Raw genomic sequence first — 22,667 nt, forward strand, 5'->3', positions numbered from 1 at the left:
TATATGGTCTATTTTTGAGGAGGATCCATGTGCTGCTGAGAAAAAAGTATATCCACTTGATGATGGTTGATATATTCTGTATATGTCAGTTAAGTCTAGGTTGTTGATTGTGATATTGAGTTCTATAGTTTCTTTATTCAACTTTTGTTTGGAGGATCTGTCAAATGGTGAGAGAGGTGTGTTGAAGTCACCCATAATTATTGTGTTGTGGTCTATTTGATTATCCCAGTAACTCTTAAATTTGGTCTTTTTATGCTATCCCATATTTCTTGAATGTTCTGCTCGTGGTTTCTTATCATTTTCGCTGTGTGGTGTATGTTCTTTTCAAGATGATTTATTTTATCTTCATTGTCTGATATCCTATCTTCTAAGTGGTCTACTCTGTTGGTGATGCTTTCATTTGAGTTTTTACTTTGCTTTATTATTTCTTTCATTTCAAGGATTTCTGTTTGGTTCTTTTTTAGAACCTCTATCTCCCTGTTGAGGTGATCTTTTGCTTCTTGGATTTGTTTATGTAGCTCATTGTCTAAGTGATCTTTCACTGCCTGTATTTGTTCTCTTATGTCTTTGAGATCCCAAAACATTTTAACCATGTGTATCCTGAAATCTTTCTCTGTCCTTTTTTCTGCTGTAGCTGCCAATGCTTTTAATGATGTGTTGCCTTGAGTTGTTTGTGGTACTTTCTTCCCTTTTCTTTTCATGTTGCTCATGTGTCTTCCTTTCCAGCTCTGTGGATCTGGTGTGTTCTTGTTTTTAACCCTATAGATTTGTAGTGCTCTTGTAGGGTTCCAAGATCTCTCCTGCTCAGATGGCGATTCCATCTGGTATCCACACCCACCAAAAAAATGGTGAGGAAGTTTTTCCAAGATGAAGTTGTTCTGTTTCCAGTGCCAGGGTGTCTCCTGAGTTGGGCGGACCTAGGCGGAGCTGTGGATAGATAGCGGCTGAGTGACCTGTGTGGCAGCAGAGCGCAGTCTGGAGTTCTGGAGTTCTGCAGAATCACTCCCTTCAGCGATTCGCTTGTGAGCCGCTTGTGAGCCCTGTGTGAGCTAGACCTGCGGGCTTTGGGTCCGAAGTCCGGAGACTTAACTCAAGCACAGAGGCTCTGATTTCTGCACGGGTGGTTGCAGCACTGGTGATTTCTGTGAAAATCCTCTGTATAGGGGTCTTCTTCCACTCTCTCAGATGTTATATTCCATCTAGGCGAGACCTTGTGGAGAAGCTCCCTGTCTGCTTTCTTGGTTTCATGCCACAAAGCAGCCAGAAACGGGACCTCCCCTATTCCGCCATCTTGGATCTCTTGAAATTCTACATTTTTAACAAGATGATTACCTTGCCCTGTCTTTAGATAACAGTTTGAGTATCAGGGCTTTCAAAGGAAGGATTTGTTTGTCCCAGTACTGTAGTTTGCCTTAAACCTACCCAATTTGCTTTTCCCATTTTAATCTATTATCTGCTGACTCCCTTCAGGAATTTTGTCTCTACTAATCTCATTTAACCATAAATTATGTCAGGGCTTTTTTTGTTGCTTAAAAAAATGCCAAATGTTGTTTTTGCCTGTTTACATTTTTATGTTTGACCTTCTCAACAGCTTTCCAAAAGGCTAAATTAAAAAGAGAAAAAGCAGATGCCCTAGAAGCAAAAAAGAAAGAAAAGGAGGATAAAGAGAAAAAGAGGGAAGAATTGAAGAAGATTGTTGAAGAAGAAAGACTAAAGAAAAAAGAGGAAAAAGAGAGACTTAAAATAGAAAGAGAAAAGGTATTTATTTTAGAATATTAGTTGTGCTCCTACAAATAGTAATATTACTTTACATATTTAAATTCATGGTTAATTTTCAAATACTTTACTAATTTCATTCTTGTGGTACTGGGGATTGAACCCAGTGGATCTCTATCACTGAGCTACATCCCCAGCCCTTTTTATACTTTTTATTTTGAAATGGAGTGGTCTCATTGAGTTTCCAGGGCTAGCCTTGAACTTGCCTCCTAAGTAGCTGGAATTACAGGTGCCCTGCAAGATTCAATATATTTCTACATGTCTTTATGCCTCACTTAAAACTTAAAGTGCAACCCAAATGATCTTCATTATTTAGAATTCCAAATTTAGGAAAATTATTATGCATGAAACTTTCAAAGGTAAAAGAAATAAATAGTGATAAAATATAGTAAATTCAAATCAGGCACATACCTGTAGTCCTAGCTACATATAGGGGAAAGGCAGCAGAGCCATTTGAACCCAAGAGCTAAAGGCCTGTCTGGTCAGCATAGTAAGACCCTGTCTACATTAATGAAAAACTAAAATAAATAAATTCTATGATCAGTAAGAATTTATTATGGTGTTCTTATCCTCCTTGAAAAATTAAGTGTGTGTAATAATAGGGTATTCCAGCAAATCTTTATAGTCTTCAGTGGTGGATATTTCTTAACAAAAGTCTGTAGCTGGTTCTGTTCAACTTAGGCATTTTCATAGGCGGATTTTTGGGATATCCACAACTAGCCTCAGAGGATCAGGTTATACACTGTATTCATTTAAATTGCCTATAGTTTCTTGAAATATTTCAAATAGGTTCTTAGTGTGCTGTCAAGGGCCAAATACAAACTTTACTCTGGAAATGTAGAGAATAAGAATCACTTGTAATTTAATGGTAACACTTAGGGATGGAATTAAAATAACACTTGAATTAATTTCCAGTCTTTATTCAAGGTCTTAAATAGTTAGAGCACCTACCATTTATAATTTTATATTCTCTTTTCACCTAATATTTATTATAAACATTCCTTCATATTATTTAATAACAAAGTGGAATTTTTAGTGACTGCCCAATAATTCATCAAATAACTAAAATTAAGCACTTTATAGTCTTTTTCTCATAAATCCAAATTTCTTTTTTGTTTGTTTGTTTTTTGCTATGCCCCTGAATTAATATGTAGAATAGTAGGTCAGAGGCTAAGAACACTTAAAATACTTTCTATATATATACTTAGCTAAGTATTTGTCAAACATGGGCTTATTTATACACTTTCAGCAACAATGAATGAGAATGCCCATCGTATTATGTCCTGTAAGAATTGTTTTTTAGGAGAAAAACATTACAGCAGACTGCTCAAAGCACAGTTAATAAGTTCTCTAACTAGCCCTTTTATGTGGAAAAATTGATAAGTGCATAGTTATCTTTCATGTTCCTAAAATTCAAAGTTAGAATATAGTTTTAATGTATATTAATAATGTTTACTGGAAAATAATGATGAAATATTTTATTTGTGCTGCTTTATTAGAGACCTTACAGTATTTACCTTGCAGCTTCAAATATCAGAACAAAGAAGTTAAGGTTTCAACAAAAGACCAAGTGAACAAGAGAAATAGCCTGGATTATAAGAAAGAGAAGTCCATGAACTATATAATATTATTGTTGCTTTTACTTATGTTCCCCTGCATGTCTCTGGGCTTTTAACAGATTCAAATTAATCTTGAAAATAACAAATGTATTATAAACTGAAGGGGGAGGTTTTATATAAGTATTCTAATGTTAATTTACTTTGTCAGGATGTAATTCAATTCAAGTAGTGAGTGGGTAGTATGAAGTTAAATTAATATTTATTCAGGAACCAGTATGTACCAGGCATTTTTGGTCTTTGTAGAATTACTTAATAGGTATTATTCTGTCCAGTGGTTCTAAAACATTAATGTACATTGAAGTTACCAGAAGGGTTTGTTACCAATTGCTACTCCTAACCTCAGAGTTCCTGATTTGGTAAGCCTAGGGTGGGGCCCAAGTATTTGTATTTCTAACAAGATCTCAAGCTTATTGAATTTCTTTAAAGAATTATTACTAACCTTTTTTTAATTAGGAAAGAGAGAAATTACGTGAAGAAAAGCGAAAATATATGGAATACCTAAAACAATGGAGTAAACCAAGAGAAGATATGGAATGTGATGACCTTAAGGTAAAAAGCATGTTATATGATATTTGGCACATGTGTATTTTATATGTTGTATGTGGCTTTGCTGATGAAATGTTTCTTTTATTTAATAGTGACCTCTTTTCTTTATGTTTAACTGAGAGGAAATAACCAGTTAAGCAAATATTCAGCCTTAGAGTTCCAAGGTAGCATTGCTAGTGCTTTGTTTAAAAAAAAATTTTTTTTGATAATAATTACTATTCTGTAGAAATAATTTGTCAGTTTTTGTGATCCTTGACAATTTGGTAAGTGCTGTCACCAGGCATGCATTAAGGCTGATTACTAGGTACAGATTCTTGCCTTTTTCCAGAAGAACCTAAGTACCTAAAACCAAACTCATTCCCAGCTTATAAGGAAGCACTTCCAAATCAGTCTGTTGGGATTATATTTCATATCATAAGGAGATACTGCACTGAAGACAACATTTGCATAACTAATTTGACTTCAAAATCTAGATTAAAAGGTCCTCTTAGCTAGGAAATAGAGTCAGAAATTTACTTCAGCTTAAAATTACATTCTCAGTTTTAGGAAGAATAATATTTTTTTCTCAGAGTCCCTTGCTAGTAAAGTTGGAAGTCCATGAAATCTGTAAGAGTTACAAAGGTGATTATAATAAACATCCAGGATTATTAAAGACAGCTAGTTTATATAGAATAATTTTTATTAGATAAAGAGTATACTGTATTTACCTATACTTGATTCAAGAGTTATATAAATTGCTTAATCTTGCAGGAACTTCCAGAACCAACTCCAGTGAAAACTAGACTACCTCCTGAAATCTTTGGTGATGCTCTAATGGTTTTGGAGTTCCTTAATGCATTTGGGGAACTTTTTGATCTTCAAGATGAATTTCCTGAGGGCGTAACCCTAGGCAAGTACTCTAGTTATATACTGATATGTTATGTAATTTATCCTTCATTACTGGCTTAAGAAAAACAAGCTATTGGGGCTGGGTTTGTGGCTCAGTGGTAGAACACTTGCGTAGCATGTGTGAAGCACTGGGTTTGATTCTCAGCACTGCATATAAATAAATAAAATAAAGATCCATTGACAATTTAAAAATATTTTTTAAAAAGCAAGCTACTTCTTGGGCTGGGGATGTGGCTCAAGCGGTAGCGCGCTCGCCTGGCATGCGTGCGGCCCGGGTTCGATCCTCAGCACCACATACAAACAAAGATGTTGTGTCCGCCGAAAACTAAGAAAATAAATATTAAAATTATTAAAAAAAAAAAAGCAAGCTACTTCTCAAAGTTCTTAAGATCACTAGACTTAACTGTTCCATTATTTCTTGGGTTCTCTCATGTTATTACCTAGTTAGGATCGTAATCATCCAAAGGCTTAACTGGATAGATGTTTGAGATGGCTTCTTAATGCACATGTCTGATGCCTCAGTTCTCTTCACATGGCCTTCCATTTCTTCTGTACTTATGTGGCAGCTGAAGGTTCAGAAGGCAAGAAAACAGAAACTGCCAGCCCTCTGAAAGATTAGGCCTGAAACTAGCACAGTATTATTTAGGCCACATTCCATTGGTCAGAGCAGTTACAGGCCACCTGGAACTGAAGGGGCTGGAGGAATAGACTCCACTACTTGAGTGGAGAGTGGTATGTGCATGGTTACTGACAAATGATTGCCTCCCTTTGATTTGTAATTCTGCTTACCTGTCTACTTACATACTTTTACTTTGTATAAACATTTATAATAGAGTTTAAGGAGGGATTTAGGTCTAATTTTGAATTTTTAGCTGTTCAATAGACAAAATATTAAGATCCATGTATGCATGCAGGAAGCAGTGGTGCACACCTGTAATCCAAGTGGCTGAGGATGCTGAGGCAGGAGGATCACAAGTTCAAAGCCAGCCTTAGCAACGTAATGAGACCCTGCCTCAAAATAGAAAATAAGAAAAAGGGCTGGGGCTGGAGCTGGGACTTAGCGAATAAGCACTCCTGAGTTCAATTTCTCAATACCAAAAGAAAAAAAAAATCCACATAGGAACCCTCAAAAAACAGAATTATAATTATGGTCTCAGTTTTAATAAGAGTGTATTCTTAAGCCAGGCATGGTAATACACACCTTTCATTTCAGCTACTCAGGAGACTGAGACTGGAGAATTATGAATTTGAACCAAGCATGGGTAACATAGCAAGACCCTGTCTCAAAAAAAAAAAAAATTTCAGGGGGGCTTTGAAATTCTTCAGTTTTTCCTTATGAGCTAGATATGAATCATTGTGCCTTACCAATCAAAAAGGTTTAAACAGTGCTGGTATAGGTAAGACAAATTAGATAAGAAGCATTTATTTAACACTTGAACACAATATTGAGATTAAAATTTAAAGCTGGGCTGGGAATATGGCTCAAGCAGTAGCGCGCTCGCCTGGCATGTGCAGGGCGCTGGGTTTGATCCTCAGCACCACATAAAAATAAAATAAAGATGTTGTGTCCACCGAAAACTAAAAAATAAATATTAAAAAATTCTCTCTCTCTCTCTTTAAAAAAAAAAATTAAAGCTAATAATTACCTTTCCTATGCACTAATTAGTGAACAACAATGTCCTACATACCTTTTGAGAACAGTGGGATACAATAACAAATATTTGCATAGTCAGAATAAAATTATAATCTGTAAAGTGCCTGAATTTGTGCCTCACATTTAAATTTGAATGAAATATTGGTCTGTTGAAGCTATTTTGGCTTGCTTGAGAAAATAGTAACTCTGACTTATGATTTTATTGTATTTTATTTGTAATCATTATGAATATTTAAAAATTTTTACTTGGATATAATACTTGGCCCTGCTTTCTATTGTTGATTAAATGTTTATTATTCCAGTTGAGTTGTTTTTTCAAATATGAATAAAACTTTAAATTCATTTTAAACATTTTATTCACAGAAGTGTTAGAGGAAGCTCTTGTAGGAAATGACAGTGAAGGCCCACTATGTGAATTGCTCTTTTTCTTCCTGACTGCAATCTTCCAGGCGATAGCTGAAGAAGAAGAGGAAGTAGCCAAAGAGCAAATAACAGATGCGGACACCAAAGGTCAGAATTCAATATTATTGCTGATTGAACCATAGTAGCTTTATATTGAAACTAGTTTTTAAAGTTTATTTTAAAGTTAACTTGGCTTTTACAGTTAGAAAATATAGTTATTCAGGTTACCTGATACCAGGTCAGATACTAATACTGACAACATTTTACCTGTTATTTTATAAAAACTTTACTTTAAAGTAATCTGGTTCCAGTGACCTTAAAGACATCTTCCCACAATCTATTTTGCTTTCATTCCTTTAGATTTTTACCTATGATTAGGAATATTACAGATTTCACTGGCTAGTATCTGTAATCCCCAAGATATTATATTAAATAACACTCATTTTTGTTAGCTCCATCTTAGGAAAAACGAATTATTATTAATACTTGAAGTCAAAAATACTACTTATGATTTTATTTCAGATCTGAAAGTTTTTAGAACAGAGTTAAGAAAAATTTCACTTTTATTTAACTAGTTTGCACTACAAATTTTGCTCTTTAAATTCTGTGATCTTAAATATCTAGAGTCTTTTGGTATGTTAATATAGGAATAATTCTCAAAGGAGATCTTTTTTTTATTTTTTAAAACAGTATGTTCACTGTTTCATTTAGTATTTACCTTGATCAGAGGAAAGGTTAAGCACTTATATTCAGAGATTGATTTGGCTTCCTGAATAATACTCTGTGAACATCCAACATAAGAAGATTAGGACCAGAAGCTTGATTAAATGACAAGGGTATTTCATAAGAATAAAATAAAAAATAACTGCTAGGAGTACCAGGCATGGTGGTACATGCCTGTCATCTCAGAGGCTCAGGAGGCTGAGGCAGGAGGATCAAGAGTTCAAAGTTAGCCTCAGCAACTCAGCAAGACCCTATCTCTAAATAAAATATAAAAAATGGCTGAGGATGTTGCTCAGTGGTTAAGTGTCCCTGGGTTCAATCCCCAGTACCAAAAAAGAAAAGAAATAACTGCTCAGAAACAACTGAATAGCAAAATGTTGGTACAAAAAAATGGGGCATTTCTCCATTCTGATAGTTTCGTTGGCCTTAGACAATTTGAGCTTATCTTTCTTTATGTCTGGTTCCTGAAGCAATAGGGTATTGATGAGTATGCATCTGATGTTGGTTGCCCTAGTGTCCAGCTTGAGCATAATCACCATGGGTCCCTTATCAAGGCCATTTTAGCAATATAACCCCTGTTGTTTTCTCAGATAATTTAGTCAATTAAATGAAAATATTCTTTTAGCCATTGTTTATATCATAGCAAATAACCTAAGAGGGTTATTGATTAAGTTCTGACCTTAATACAAGACATAAGGCTATATTTAATTCAGGATTTAAACAGATAAATTTTATAATTTTTGAAGTCCTAGTTGGGGGGTAAAAAGGGAGGGGGAGTAAAAAGAAAATTGTGTTGAAAAATCATTTAATATAAAGGAAGTATATATATGAAAGGGTATGGTTTGTATCGCCATTTGTTTAATCTGCAAATTTTATAGCTCCATTTTTATAAAGGACTATCTATAAGTATAAATATAAAGTCTATATATCTGAATAAAAATTGACACTTTTCCTCACATCTGTTCTCCTATCTCAGTAACAAAAAAGCTTTTTCACACCTCTTCCTAAAAATCAATTAAAGAATCACATGGGATTGAATATCGTCTTCTCCTTAGTGATGGTGTTATTAGTAAGATGTTTTCTGCAATTTCTAGCAAGAGGAAAATTGATCAGAAAGAGAAGAATTAATTTATCTAGTGATGGGAAAACTCGGTTCAGTGAAGTTATGTAATAAAGATCACATAGTTAGAATTGATATCACTACGTGTTATTTCATTTAATTCTAGGCCACCTTTGTGAGGTAGATATAATAATTGTCTGCATTTTACATATAAAGAAATGAGGTGTGCTTAAGGAAACATGAGTAAGGAAATTGGGTACAAGCTTGGTTGATCTAGACCCTCATAATGACTACCATGTTGCCTCTAAATACGGCAGCAAAGTTGAAAATTTGAATATTTGTCACACTAGCATTACCCATAAAATTATGTCTTCAAGAAGATATAACTTCTTTAATCCTTGACCTCCATTTTTATATCAAGTCTTAGAAATGTTGATTAGCAGTTTTTAAAATCTTACATTTTAAAATCCTGTCTTCAGTCTTACATCATGAACTTAAAAGCCCTTCAGAGCATGGGAACGGGTTGGTAGCTCATTGGTGGAGTGCTTGTTTATATAGAAGGCCCTGGGTTTTTGATCCCCAACACCAAAACAGAATAAAAGTAAATTATAAAAACAAGAGCATCCTTCTTACATAGAACAGTTTTATGTATTTGCTGGGATATCTTGTTTAGTGTTGGAATTGTATGTATTAATTTTAGATTGAGATATAATGTGTTTCAGATAGTCATAGATACATTTCAGCTATATTCTTTTCGTGTGATATAGCCAAGTGACTATCTAAACAAATGTTACAGTGATATTTACAATTTCTCAAGAGTGCTATATCACAGATAATGGAGCTACAGAATACATATTTTAACATGTTACTTTATTTTAACCCAATTAAAAATAACTGGCCTGCTGGAAATGTAGCTCATTGGCAGAGTGCTTAGCTAGCATTGCAGGAAGCCCTGGGTTCCGTCCCCACCGCTGCAAAACAAATAAATAAGCTGTCCTTGCACTAGTGATTCAGTACCTAAGGTGTTTATAACCTTGGTCCTAGGAAATTATAACTTTCTATAGATAGTATAGGTTGATGCTGCTGCTAAGAAAGAGAGCCAACACAGTTTTATAGTTGTGTATCTAGGACTAGATGAATTTTGTAGTTTTTGAAGTTCTGATTGGGAAAAAATTAGAGGGCCTATTAATTTTGTTTGGCTTTATATGTAAAATGAAAATTGAAAGTTTTAAGTCTAATTTTCCTTAGTGAGAAAAAAATACATTGTCATTGGGCTAGATTGGGCCTGATAGGTATGACTTTGTCATGTGTGATAAGTTTAGTCAAATAACTTCTGTGTCATCCTGTTGATGCTTTTAGTGTCATGAAATAGTCAATTATTATAATTAGATATGATCTTAGAGCTACCTCTTTCCTTTATTAAAGGATAGCAGTTCTTTCTCTAAACTTAATCTTTTTTAAATCAATCCGTATATCATAATTAGGATTGTTTATTCTAATGCTTTACATTTTTACCAGTAGATTTGTTGTTTAGTCCTACTTTTAAGCCAAGCTTTTTTTTTTTTTTCAAGTCTAAAGCAGTTCATTTGGAAAATACAAGGAAATCATCCCATTGTTTCTTGGATTGGAGATATTTCAAAATAAAGATTGGAAATTTTAATGAAAAGGTTAAATAAGTACTAACAGCAGTGCTTAGTAGTTCTCTTTCTCTCTTTTTCTAGGTTGATTTTGTGATGATTATAGCCTTTATTTTAAGGTTTGATCTTAAAATATTTATAATAAAGATTGGGTAGCTTTAAGTAGATTCCAGTTTTCAAAGTGGGCTTTTTCTAAGGTGATGTTGAATGAGAGGATTTGTTTCTAATTCTAAAGTGCATTTTACTGTGTTTTTGTAATATGTAAGTGCATCTTGTTGGTAATTTGGAAGTTGCCTTCTTTATGTTATGTAAGGAAAATGTTAGTGTGGCATGTGTGTTTTAGGATGTATAGTTGTAGGTGGAGTCTAGTCAGAATGTGAATAATGCTTGTACTTAGTGTTGGTTCTTTTGAGGTTCCTGAATGTTAAGTTGATTCTATTTCTTTCATCATTTTAAAAGGGCATTATTCCCAAATATTCAAGCTTTGATTTGCACTAGAATAAAGTATTTATTTCCTTAAAGATTTAACAGAGGCTTTGGATGAAGATGCAGACCCCACAAAATCTGCACTGTCTGCAGTTGCATCTTTGGCAGCTGCATGGCCACAGTTACACCAGGGTATGTGTGGGTTTTATTTTATTTTATTTATTTATTTGCTTATTTGACTTTTTATTTTTTAATTTATAAAGGTATATTTTAAATTGCTAAGTATTTATTGTCCTAAATGACTCTTTCATTTTTAACAACTACAGGCTGCAGTTTGAAAAGCTTGGATCTTGATAGCTGCACTCTTTCTGAAATACTCAGACTGCACATCTTAGCTTCAGGTGCTGATGTAACATCAGCAAATGCAAAGTACAGATATCAGAAACGAGGAGGATTTGATGCTACAGATGATGCCTGTATGGAGCTTCGTTTGAGCAACCCCAGCCTACTAAAAAAGCTATCAAGCACTTCAGTGTATGATTTGACACCAGGTAAACTTAAGTTGAAATTTTTGTAAACTGCCCACTTCCCATCCTTTTGTGTCTCTTGTGCCCAAAAAACAAAGTAGCTGATGAGAAATTTTAGATGATATCAGTTTTAAAAGAGAAAGTTAAAAAAGATAAGTCTTTTAAGAAAAATTTATTAGACTACAAATAATGACCTAAATTGAACCTGGTTTTCATATTATAACATAAAAAATGTAAAAAATTTAATGAACTTTAGAGAACATATAATAAATGTAGAGCCCCTTATTTCCCGACATTCATATATCTTTATAATTTATAGCAGTGACTTTGTGCGATCTCTTCAGAGTAGCAGTTTGTTGCCATTTTTTTAATTCACATGATCATAATTTAGTTTTGATTTGAACTTTATTAGTGAGTCTAAAAATGAAAACTTAAAATAATTTTTGCAATTAGAAAATTTTTCATGTCCACTTAGCTAGTATACAAGATAGATATTACTATTTAAAATGACTTATATATCACATTGCTACTAAATTGGATTCAAAGTTGCTTTGAAAAGATGCCATTAGCATGTTTGACCATTAGAGAGTACTCCTTATTCTTTATTAGGTATTCCATATTGAGCCACAAATTTAATATTTTCAAACACAATTCCTCTTTTTCTCATTGATAATACAGAAGTCTTGTTTACCAATTTTTGACAGGAGAAAAAATGAAGATACTTCATGCTCTCTGTGGGAAGCTACTGACTCTAGTTTCTACTCGGGATTTCATTGAAGATTATGTTGATATATTACGACAGGCAAAACAGGAATTCCGGGAATTAAAAGCAGAACAACATCGAAAAGAGAGGGAAGAAGCAGCTGCTAGGTAAGATATAATTACAGTCAGTCATGCTATTAAAAGCTATTTATTTCGCCAGGTGTAGTGGTGCACGCCTGTAATCCCAGTGGCTCTGGAGGCTTGAGACAGAAGATTCTCAAGTTCAAAGCCAGCCTCAGCAACTTAGTGAGGCACTAAGCAACTCTTAGCTGGGCACTAAGTGAGACATCCTCCCTGTCTCTAAATAAAATACAAAATAGGGCTGGGGATGTGGCTCAGTGGTTGAGTGCCCCTGAGTTCAATTCCCAGTACCAATATATATATAAATATATTTCTTTGTAAAAATAGTATTTTACATTCTGTTACTTATTCTGATGTTTGTTGGCTTTACAAAGAAGTTATTGAATGGACTGTAATAACATTTGGAGCACTTTTCATAATGAATAATTAAAGACAAGATCCTGAAATTTTAAACATATCTTTGCATCAGTAGACTATAATATTTTACTTTGACTTTCAGAATTCGTAAAAGGAAGGAAGAAAAACTTAAGGAGCAAGAACAAAAAATGAAAGAAAAACAAGAAAAACTGAAGGAAGATGAGCAAAGAAATTCAACAGCAGATTTATCTATAGGGTATGGCTTGAACTACACTGCTTACCTGGCTTTATTTATTCATCTTAACATACGTAAATAAAAATCAAGTAACTTAAACTGTAGAATACTTCCGAATTTTAGTAAACTAGTCTTCTTTAAGTACACAATAATTGCCGTCAAGCTTATAAAATGTATATATAGGAAGTCATCAAGTATATATCTGTCATTAAATTTTTAAATTTTAGGCCAATTTTCTCTTAGAATTAATTTTTTTTTCTTTTATTTATTTATTTTTATATGGTGCTGAGGATCGAACCCGGTGCCTCACATGTGCTAGGCTAGTGCTCTACCACTGAGCTACAACCCTAGCCCCAGAATTAATGTTTTGAATGGTAATTTCACAGAAAGCTTTCAATAAGTTATTTTTAAGCAGTAATATTTCTTGCATGAGTTGTTTATTTCCACTACCACATCCCACTATTTCAGAGATCCTTTGATAGATAGAGAAGGATGATATTTGAAATTTCAGTTTATGGTATAGGGAAAGAATGATAGTGCCTCAGGTAAGTTAGAGACTGCCAAAGTATTTTATTGCTTTTCAAATATTTGGAATAAGGATTAGTTATGAAAACAAGTAAAGCCAGGTGCAGTGGTGCATCCCTGTAATCTCAGTGACTCAGTTAACCAAGGCAGGAGGATCACAAGTTCAAGACCAGCCTCAGCAACTTAGCAAGACCTGACCTTATCCCAAAAATTAAATTAAAAAGAGGTAGGGATTTATCCTAGTGTAGAGAAAACTTGTCTAGCATGAACACATTCCTGGATTATATCCCCAGTACCACACACACAAAAAAATTAATAAAAATTTAAAAAATTAATAGAAATGGCACATAAAGAACAGCAATTAAAGGACTTAATCAAAATTTAAAACTTATGTGTTTTAATTTATTCTTTTTAGATATACATGACAGTAGAATATACTTTGACATATTATACATACAATGGACTATGACATTCTATATAGGCTCCCATTCTTGCAGTTGTACATAATGTTTCACTGTTTGTGTATTCATATATGAGCATAAGAAAGTTATGTCCAATTAATTCTACTGTCTTTCCTATTCCCATCCCTCTCCCTTTCCTTCATTCACTTTGTCCAAACCAGTGAACTTCTATTTTACCCCCTACCCTAGCTTATTACATGTTATCATCCACATATCAGAGAAAGAGAACATTTGGCCTTTTGTTTTTTGGGATTGGCTTTTTTCCCTTAGCATGATAATCTCCAGTTCCGTTCATTTACTGGCAGATGTCATAGTTTCATTCTTCTATGGCTAATATTCCATTTTGTATATATACCACATTTTCTTTATCCAATCATCTGTTGAAAGGGCATCTAGGTTGGTTCCATAGGTTCACTATGAATATTGATGCTGCTATAAACCTTGATATGGCCACGTCACTGTAGTATGCTGATTTTAAGTCCTTTGGGTATATACTGAGGTATGGTTATATACTAGCTTCAAACCCTTTAGGCTCAATCCTTCTCCTACCTCAGCTTTCTCAGTAGCTGGGACTATAGACATGTGCCGTGGCACACAGCTTCTTCAAACAAATATTTATGTCATTTTGCTAGGATTTTTGCATAATTTTAAGTTAGAATGATTTGTGATTTTTCATATTTTGCCTTCAGATTTTGTATCAAAATTATACCCTTACTTTTGATTCCATGGGACTCAAATGGGGATTCCATTCCAAGTTTCCTGAGGAATCTCCATACAGCTTCACCAGATTTCATTCCCATCAGGAATATATAAGTGAACCTTTTCCCCCACATCCTCACCAACATTTATTGTTGTATTCTTGATAATTGCTGTTCTGACTAGAATGAGGCAAAATCTCAGTGTAGTTTTAATTTGCATTTCTGTAATTTTCTAGAGATGTTGAACATTTTTTCATATATTTATTGGCCATTCATATTTCTTTTTCTGTGAAGTGCCTGTTCACTTTTTTTGCCCATTATTGATTGGGTTTTTTTTGTTGTTGTTGTTATGTTTTTTGAGTTCTTTGTATATCCTGGAGATTAATGCTCTATCTGAGGTACAGGTGGCAAAGATTTTCTCCCATTCTGTAGGCTCTCTCTTCATGTTATTGATTGTTTTCCTTACTGTGGAGAAGCTTTGTAGTTTGATACCATCCCATTTATGGATTTTTTATTTTGTTTCTTTTTTTTTAATCTTTATTTTTATTTACTTATTTTTTATGTGGTGCTGAGGATTAAACCCAGGGCCTCACGCGTGCAAGGCAAGTGCTTTTGCCTGGGGTTATAGCTCTACCACTGAGCTATAACCCCAGCCCTTGATTTTATTTCTTGTGCTATAGGAGTCTTGTTGAGGAATTTGATTCGTAAAGCCAACATGATGGAGAGTTGGGCCTTTATTTTCTTCTAGTAGGTACAGGATCTCTGGTCTAATGCTTAGGTCCTTGATCCACTCTGAGTTGAGTTTTATGCAGAGTGAGAGATAGGGGTTCAGTTTCATTCTACTACATATGGATTTTCAGTTTTCCCAGCATCATTTGTTGAAGAGGCTATCTTTTCTCTAAGGTATGTTTATGATGCCTTTGTCTAGTATGAGATAACTATATTTATGTGGGTTTGTCTCTGTGTCTTTTATTCTGTTCCATTGGTCTTTTTGCCTGTTTTGGTGCCAATACCATGCTGTTTTTGTTCTGTATTATAATTTAAGGTCTGGTATTGTGATGCCTCATTTTTCTGGCTAAGGATTGCTTTGGCTCTTCTGGGCCTCTTGCTTTTCTAAATGAATATCACGACTGCTTTTTCGGTTTCTATGAAGGATATCATTGGAATTTTAACAGAAAATTGCATTAAATCTGTATAGTGCTTTTAGTAATATGGCCATTTTGACTGAATTAATTCTGCCTAGTCAAGAACAACTTATGTGATTTAAAAGACACTATCAAGGAAATAAAAGGCAACCTAATGAGGGCTGGGGTTGTGGCTCAGTGGTAGAGTGCTTTCCTCACATGTGTGAGGCACTGGGTTTGGTCCTCAGCACCATATAAAAATAAATAAATAAAATAAAATCTATCAACAACTTAATTTTTTTTAAAAAGAAAATATGTCTTTTTAAAAAAGGCAGCCTATTGAATGAGAGAAAAAAATTGAAAATTCTATATCTGAAAAGGGACTTGTAGCTAGAATATGTAAAGAATTCTTATAATTCAACAATAAAAAGACAACAATTTTTTTTAATTATACCTTTATTTTATTTATCCATTTTTATGTAGTGCTGAGGATTGAACCCAGTGCCTCGCATATGCTAGGCAAGCACTCTACTACTGAGCCATAATCACAGCCCAAGACAAAATAATTTTAAAATGACATGGGATTTGAATAGACATTTGGGTAAAGAAGATATAGATAAGTGCATGAAAACCTGCCCAACATCATTAGCCATCCGGGAAGTGAACATTAAAACCCTAGTACCGGGCTGGGGATGTGGCTCAAGCGGTAGCGCGCTCGCCTGGCATGCGTGCAGCCCGGGTTCTATCCTCAGCACCACATACAAACAAAAATGTTGTCCGCTGATAACTAAAAAAATAAATATTAAAAAAAATAAACAGTACCACTTTCTTTTTTTCTCTCTTTTTTTTTTTTTTTGGTGGGGAGGTGGGTACTGGGGATTGAACTCAGGGGCACTCAACTACTGAGCCATATCCCCAGCCCTATTTTGTATTTTATTTAGAGACAGGGTTTCCCTGAGTTGCTTAGCACCTTGCTTTTTGTTGAGGCTGGCTTTGAACGCGTGATCCTCCTGCTGCACCCAGCTCCACAATACTACTTTATTCAAACTGATAGACATCAGGTATTGACAAGGATATGAAGAAATTAGAATTCTCATACATTGCTTATGGGAATATAAAATGGTATAACTGTTTTGGAAAGTAACTGGACAGTTCTTCAAAAGTTAAACCATATTGCTGTGTATAAATGTTACAGCCATTCTCTTATGTACTCAAGAGAATTAAGAGTATACATTCACTCAGAGATGTATACATAAATGTTTATAACAGCATTATTCTTAACTGAAGAGAGTGGTAACAACTCAAATGTCTTTCAGTTGATAAATGGATAAACAAAATGGTATATTTCTTCTGTGGTACATCATACAGGAGAATATTATTCAGCAATAAAAAGGAATAGAGTTCCGATAAATGTTGCAATGTAAAGGAGCTGTGAAAATATGCTAAATTAAAGAAGCTAGTCCCAAAATGCCATGTATTGTGTTTCTATTTATACGAAATGTCCAGAATAAGTGAATATATAGAAACAGAAAGCAAATGAGTGCCAGGAGCAGTGGAGTAACTATAAATGGATATGGAGGGGTCTTTTTTTTTTTTTTTTTTTTGAATGATGAAATGTTCTGAATTAAATAGTGGTTTTCACATCATAAATTATCTCGATTTATTTTTTATTTTATATTACTTTTTATTTTTTGGTGCTGGGGATTTAATCCAAGGTCTTGCACATGCCTTAAGCTTGTGCTCTTTACCATTAAACTATACCCAGTCCATATTTCAATCTTTTTTTTTTAACCCAGAGGTTCTCTAGCACTGAGCTATACCCCAGTCCTTTTTATTTTTTTTAATTTTGAGGCAGGGTCTCACTAAGTTGCTGAGGGTCTTGCTAAGCCTCCTGAGTTGCTGGGGTTCTAGGCATGTACCACCACTGTATTTTTTATACTCATCCAGCCTCACTTATGTATATTATCTCTATCTCCTGAATACATGTGAGCTTGCAAAATCACTCTATGATGTAGAACATAAATGGTGGAATTTATTTCAAGGCCATATAATTTTAGTTTTAATTGAAGCAAAACAGTAGAGTAAATATGAATATACATATTGTGTTCATTCTGCCTACTTTATAGGAATGTAACTACTTTTCTTCTCCAGTATTTGTCTATATCTCCTTCCTACTCTGAGCTTCCATCACCTCCTAGCCAGCCACCTGCGCTATTACAGTGGCTTCGTTACTAGTGTCCCTTCATTTTCTTCTTCACCTGGTTAACTTTACAAATAGCAGCCAAAGTGCTTTCAAATTATATCAATTTCCTTCTCTAAACTCTAGGTTTTTTCCCATTGCTTTTTGTATAATGCCCTCCAAGGTCAAGTATGATCTAACCCTGCGTTTTTCTCATATATATCTTGATTTATTGCTTTTTCACTTACACATTTCTCAAAATTATAAGCTTCGTGACTATGCATATGTGCATATGTTGTTTTTCGGCATGATATGCAGATTTCCTCTCTTCTGCTGCTCACTACTTCCCCATCCCCCTGGAGTCACAATTTAAATGACACTTGTTCAAGCCAGACTCTCTCAATCCTAGATAGATTTGATTCTTCTTGACATGTTTTCTAGCATCTTCAGGTCCTCCTTTTTTGGTACTTACTACATATTTTAATTTTACATTATGTAATTATCTGTTTTCTCTGCAAGACTATAAACACTTGCATGTTTACAGTTTTACATTATTCACTACTTCCTAAGCATAATGCCTTATACTTTTTAGGCAGACAATATTTTTTTTTAGATATACATGACAGTAGAGTGAGACAATATAACATGAATGGAATTATATTATATTCATTAATAAGTTTATATATTTGTTTTTATCTTAAAGGGAGGAAGAAAAGGAAGATTTTGATACTAGCACTGAAAGCAAAGAAATAGAACAAAAGGACCTTGATCAAGATACAGTCACTGAAGATGAAGATGACCTAGGATCACATAAAAAAAGCAGAAGAGGTAATAATATTGAGTTGTTTTTTGTTTTGTTGTTTGTTTGTTTTTAATTTTGTGATAGGTCCTGTTAATTTGCCCATGGTGACCTCAAATTTGCCATTCTCCTGTCTCAAGCTCCTGAGTCACTGGGATTACATGCATGCCTCATACCTGGCAGTAATAAGATTTCTTAAGGACATGCTTGTTTATTTTTAATTGATAAGGTAGTTTATTGATAGAGCTGTTCTGAAATATATATTAGATTCAATTATTTTCATTTGATTCCCTGATGTGTGTGTTAAATGCCCATCTTATAGCTCATATTGAGTTGTAAAATGGTAACCATTTTGTTAAAAATGTTCATGTGAAGTCATTAGTATTTTTATGATTATATCTTTATTCAGATGTCACTTATACCATAAGGAAGAGAGACAATATTCCTATCTCTTTAATGGGTCAAGTTTCTCATTATTGCATTTGGCAAGTTTTGCTTAGTTTTTGCATTTACTACTTTATATAAAATCAAATTAAAATTTTTATGCTATAATATATTTTATTCAACATGATTTGAGTGCCTCCTATGTGATAATAGATATAAAGATAAGTAATGTTTGTATTGGAACTTTATTGCTGAGAATGAAAATCTGCTGCTGAAAATAATTTTATAAATTTCTGGATCACAGAGAATACACTGTTTTAAAGCTGTTGATACAAATTACTCATCTATCCTCACTTAGAGCTCAGTGGTGAAGTGCTTGCCTAATGTGTGGGGCACTGAGTTTGATTCTCAGCACCACATATAAATAAATGAATAAAATAATGAACCAACAACAACTAAATATATATATCTCATTTAATAACATTTTGATGAGGAGCCTTAACTTAATTTTGTGCCTATAATTTGGATGGAATTATACACACACACACATATTCTAAATGGTTGGAAAATCTACATCGTGGAGACTGAATTCTCTGATTACAATGCAGTTAATTTCAAAATACCAAACAAACTGTATGTGATCAGTTTTAAAATATGAGTAGGGCCAGGATTGTGGCTCAGTGTTAGAGCACTTCCCTAGCCCATGTGAGGTACTGGTTTCAATCCTCAGCAATATATATATATATATATATATATATATATATATATAGAGAGAGAGAGAGAGAGAGAGAGAGAGAGAGAGAGAGATATAAAAGTTGCATCCAACTATAACTAGAAAATAAAGTATTAAAGAGAACCTAACTTTTAAAAAAAAAAATAAAGGTATCGTGTTCATCTACAGCTAAAAATATTGTGTATATATATACACACACACAGAGTGAGCAATGAGTCAAAGGAGAAACTATAAGAAAACATTTAAAACTGCTTAATACTGCATATTAGCACTCATTAGATCTTGTCCCTCTACTTAGGAAAAAAATTGTATAGCTTTTAGTACTAACTCGGGAAGAAGAAACACATCAAGTTAAGCATTTAATAAGTTAGAAATTATAATAAAAGTAGGAATTGATCGAAAATAAAAACACAGTAAAGAAGAACAATTATACCAAAACTTTGTTCTTTAAAAGAAGGTAAAAATTTATTTTTAAAAAGAACAGAGGACTTGGGGTTGTAGCTTATTGGTAGAGTGCTTGCCTAACAGGCAGAAGACCGTGGGTTTGAATCCCAGTACTTCAGGGCAAAAACAGCAAAGGGTTACAATAAATGAAATTAAGCCTGAAAAGTAAAGTGCATAACTATAGATAAAATAAAAATTTAACTGTAAGGAGGGCCCAGGATGTGGCTCAGTGGTAGAATACTTGCCCTTTATATGCAAGGTCGTAGGTCCAATCCCAAGCAACACAAAACAAAAAGAAAATTTAAAAAATATATATATATATAAGGAGACAACATGTAACAGTTTTCTGACAATAAATTTGAAAATGTAGGTAAAAATGAACAAAATCCTAGAAAAATACAAACTATTAAAATGGGTTCATGAAGAAATTTTAAAATGTGAATAAATGGTCCTTGGTCCTTAACCGTTAAAGAACATGAATCATTACTAAAAATCTTCCACAAAGAAAACATCAGTTCTAAACTGATGTTATAGGTAAATTCTGCCAAGTTCTAAAGAATCAAATCATACCAAACTTCACAATCTCTTTCATGCATAGAAATAGAAGAAACACTCCCCAAGTATTTACCCAATTTGACAGCAACTGAAACAAGATAGCAGCTTAATTCTCCAACATATCATAAAAGTCCAGTTTATCAGGGGTCCAGGTTCTTTCATCTTGTCAGTTTTGTCATACTGTGGGTTTTGCTAACAACTTTATGTTCCCAAGTGATTCATCACCAACTTTCCATTCTAGCTAGATGGAAAGAGGAAAGAGGAAAAAAGTACAACCCAGAGGTTTCGTGTTTCTACTCCTATCTCCTTGACCAAAAGTTTCTCTTGTAGCCATCCATGCCTGCCCTAGGAAATGTTATCCTTCTTTTGGGTTTTATAGTATCCAGCTAAATATTAATGGTTCTGTTACCTTAATACAATGACTAGTAAATGACAGTTTGTGGGCCATATGTGGCCTGTACCATTATAAGCTAAAAATCTTTAAGTGGTTGAAAAAAATCAAATGAAGAATGATACTTTGTGATAAGTGAAAACTATAATAAATTCAGATTTCATTGTCCATAAGCAGATTTTATTGAACACAGCCATTCTCATTTATTTACATATCATCAGTTACTGTTTTTGTTCCACAGTGCCAGAACTGAGTACCTGTGACAAACCATATGACCAACAAAGCATGAGATACTTGCTAGCCCTCTGTAAAAGTAGTTCATTGAGCCTTTCCTTAGATGGTCTGGATGGCTGTTAGAGAATAACTAGTATACTCTCAAGTTACAGATTTTGTTTGTTTCATTAGATTTAAATATGTCGATGTTTTACTAACAGTCTACTAGGCTGCTTGGGCTGCTGCAGTGAAATACCATAGACTTTGGTCATATGAGTAGCAGAAATTTGTTTTCTCAATTTCTGGAGGCTTGAAGTTCAAAAATCAAGATGCCAGCAGGGTTGCTGTCTGGTAATGCCTCTTCCTTGGCTTGCAAGCAGCACCTTCTCCCTGTGGCTTTTTCTCTGCATACCAGAGAGCAAGAGCTTGACTACCTATAAGGACACCAATCCTGTTGGATTATGGCCCCATTCTTTTTTTTTTTTTTTTTTAACATTTATTTTTTAGTTGTAGGTGGACACAATACCTTTATTTAATTTTTATGTGGTGCTGAGGATCGAACCCAGTGCCTCACGCATGCTAGGTGACCACTCTTTCCTCTGAGCCACAACCCCAGACCAATGGCCCCATTCTTATTACATCGTTTACCTTAATTACCTCCTTCAAGGCACTAACTGCAAACACAGTCACATTGGGCGTTTGGGCTTCAATATATGAATTCATGAAATTTGAATTGGACATAATTCATTTGGTAACACATAATAACTTGGGATAGCTTTTAATCTCATTTTTCTAGTGAAAATTTAAAATATGATAAATGTTATTCAACTGCAGGGAAAAGGGGACAAAATGGATTTAAAGAATTTACAAGGCAAGAAGAGATAAACTGTGTAATGCAAGAGCCTCTTACTGCTGATGAGGAAGAAGCTTTAAAACAGGAACAACAACGGAAAGAGAAAGAGCTCTTAGAAAAAATCCAAAGTGCCATAGCATGTACCAATATTTTTCCCTTGGGTCGCGACCGCATGTATAGGCGATACTGGATTTTCCCTTCTATTCCTGGATTGTTTATTGAAGAAGATTATTCTGGTCTCACTGAAGACATGCTATTGCCTAGACCTTCATCATTTCAGAATAATGTACAGTCTCAAGATCCTCAGGTATCTACTAAAACTGGAGAGCGTTTGATGTCTGAATCTACCTCCAACAACATTGACCAAGGTCCATGTGATGATTCTTCACAGCTGCCAAAACCAGTGCATAAGCCAAATCGGTGGTGCTTTTACAGTTCTTGTGAACAGCTAGACCAACTTATTGAAGCTCTTAATTCTAGAGGACATAGAGAAAGTGCCTTAAAGGAAACCTTGTTGCAAGAAAAAAGCAGAATATGTGCACAACTTGCCCGGTTTTCAGAAGAGAAATTTCATTTTTCAGGTAAATTTTCTATGAAAACCATTTTTTTCCTCCC

The 22,667-nt window shown here is 34.1% G+C and overlaps 1 protein-coding gene across 5 annotated transcripts in view; it reads left to right on the plus strand.

Annotated features, from left to right (window-relative positions):
* Positions 1 to 22,667, plus strand: part of Baz1a (bromodomain adjacent to zinc finger domain 1A) — a 120,250-nt gene that overhangs the window by 70,602 nt on the left and 26,981 nt on the right. For 4 of the 5 annotated variants that reach the window (XM_015491597.2, XM_048798692.1, XM_048798694.1 and 1 more), the window contains 10 exons: positions 1,592 to 1,758; positions 3,849 to 3,944; positions 4,692 to 4,830; positions 6,847 to 6,993; positions 10,828 to 10,923; positions 11,058 to 11,282; positions 11,963 to 12,128; positions 12,601 to 12,714; positions 18,384 to 18,508; positions 22,034 to 22,633. In XM_015491597.2, coding sequence (XP_015347083.1) covers positions 1,592 to 1,758; positions 3,849 to 3,944; positions 4,692 to 4,830; positions 6,847 to 6,993; positions 10,828 to 10,923; positions 11,058 to 11,282; positions 11,963 to 12,128; positions 12,601 to 12,714; positions 18,384 to 18,508; positions 22,034 to 22,633 — 1,875 coding nt within the window. The remainder of the gene's footprint in view (positions 1 to 1,591; positions 1,759 to 3,848; positions 3,945 to 4,691; positions 4,831 to 6,846; positions 6,994 to 10,827; positions 10,924 to 11,057; positions 11,283 to 11,962; positions 12,129 to 12,600; positions 12,715 to 18,383; positions 18,509 to 22,033; positions 22,634 to 22,667) is intronic. The other variant, XM_015491591.2, reaches the window with a different exon arrangement.

Source organism: Marmota marmota, unplaced genomic scaffold, assembly GCF_001458135.2.
Source record: "Marmota marmota marmota unplaced genomic scaffold, marMar, whole genome shotgun sequence".
NCBI lineage: Eukaryota > Metazoa > Chordata > Mammalia > Rodentia > Sciuridae > Marmota > Marmota marmota.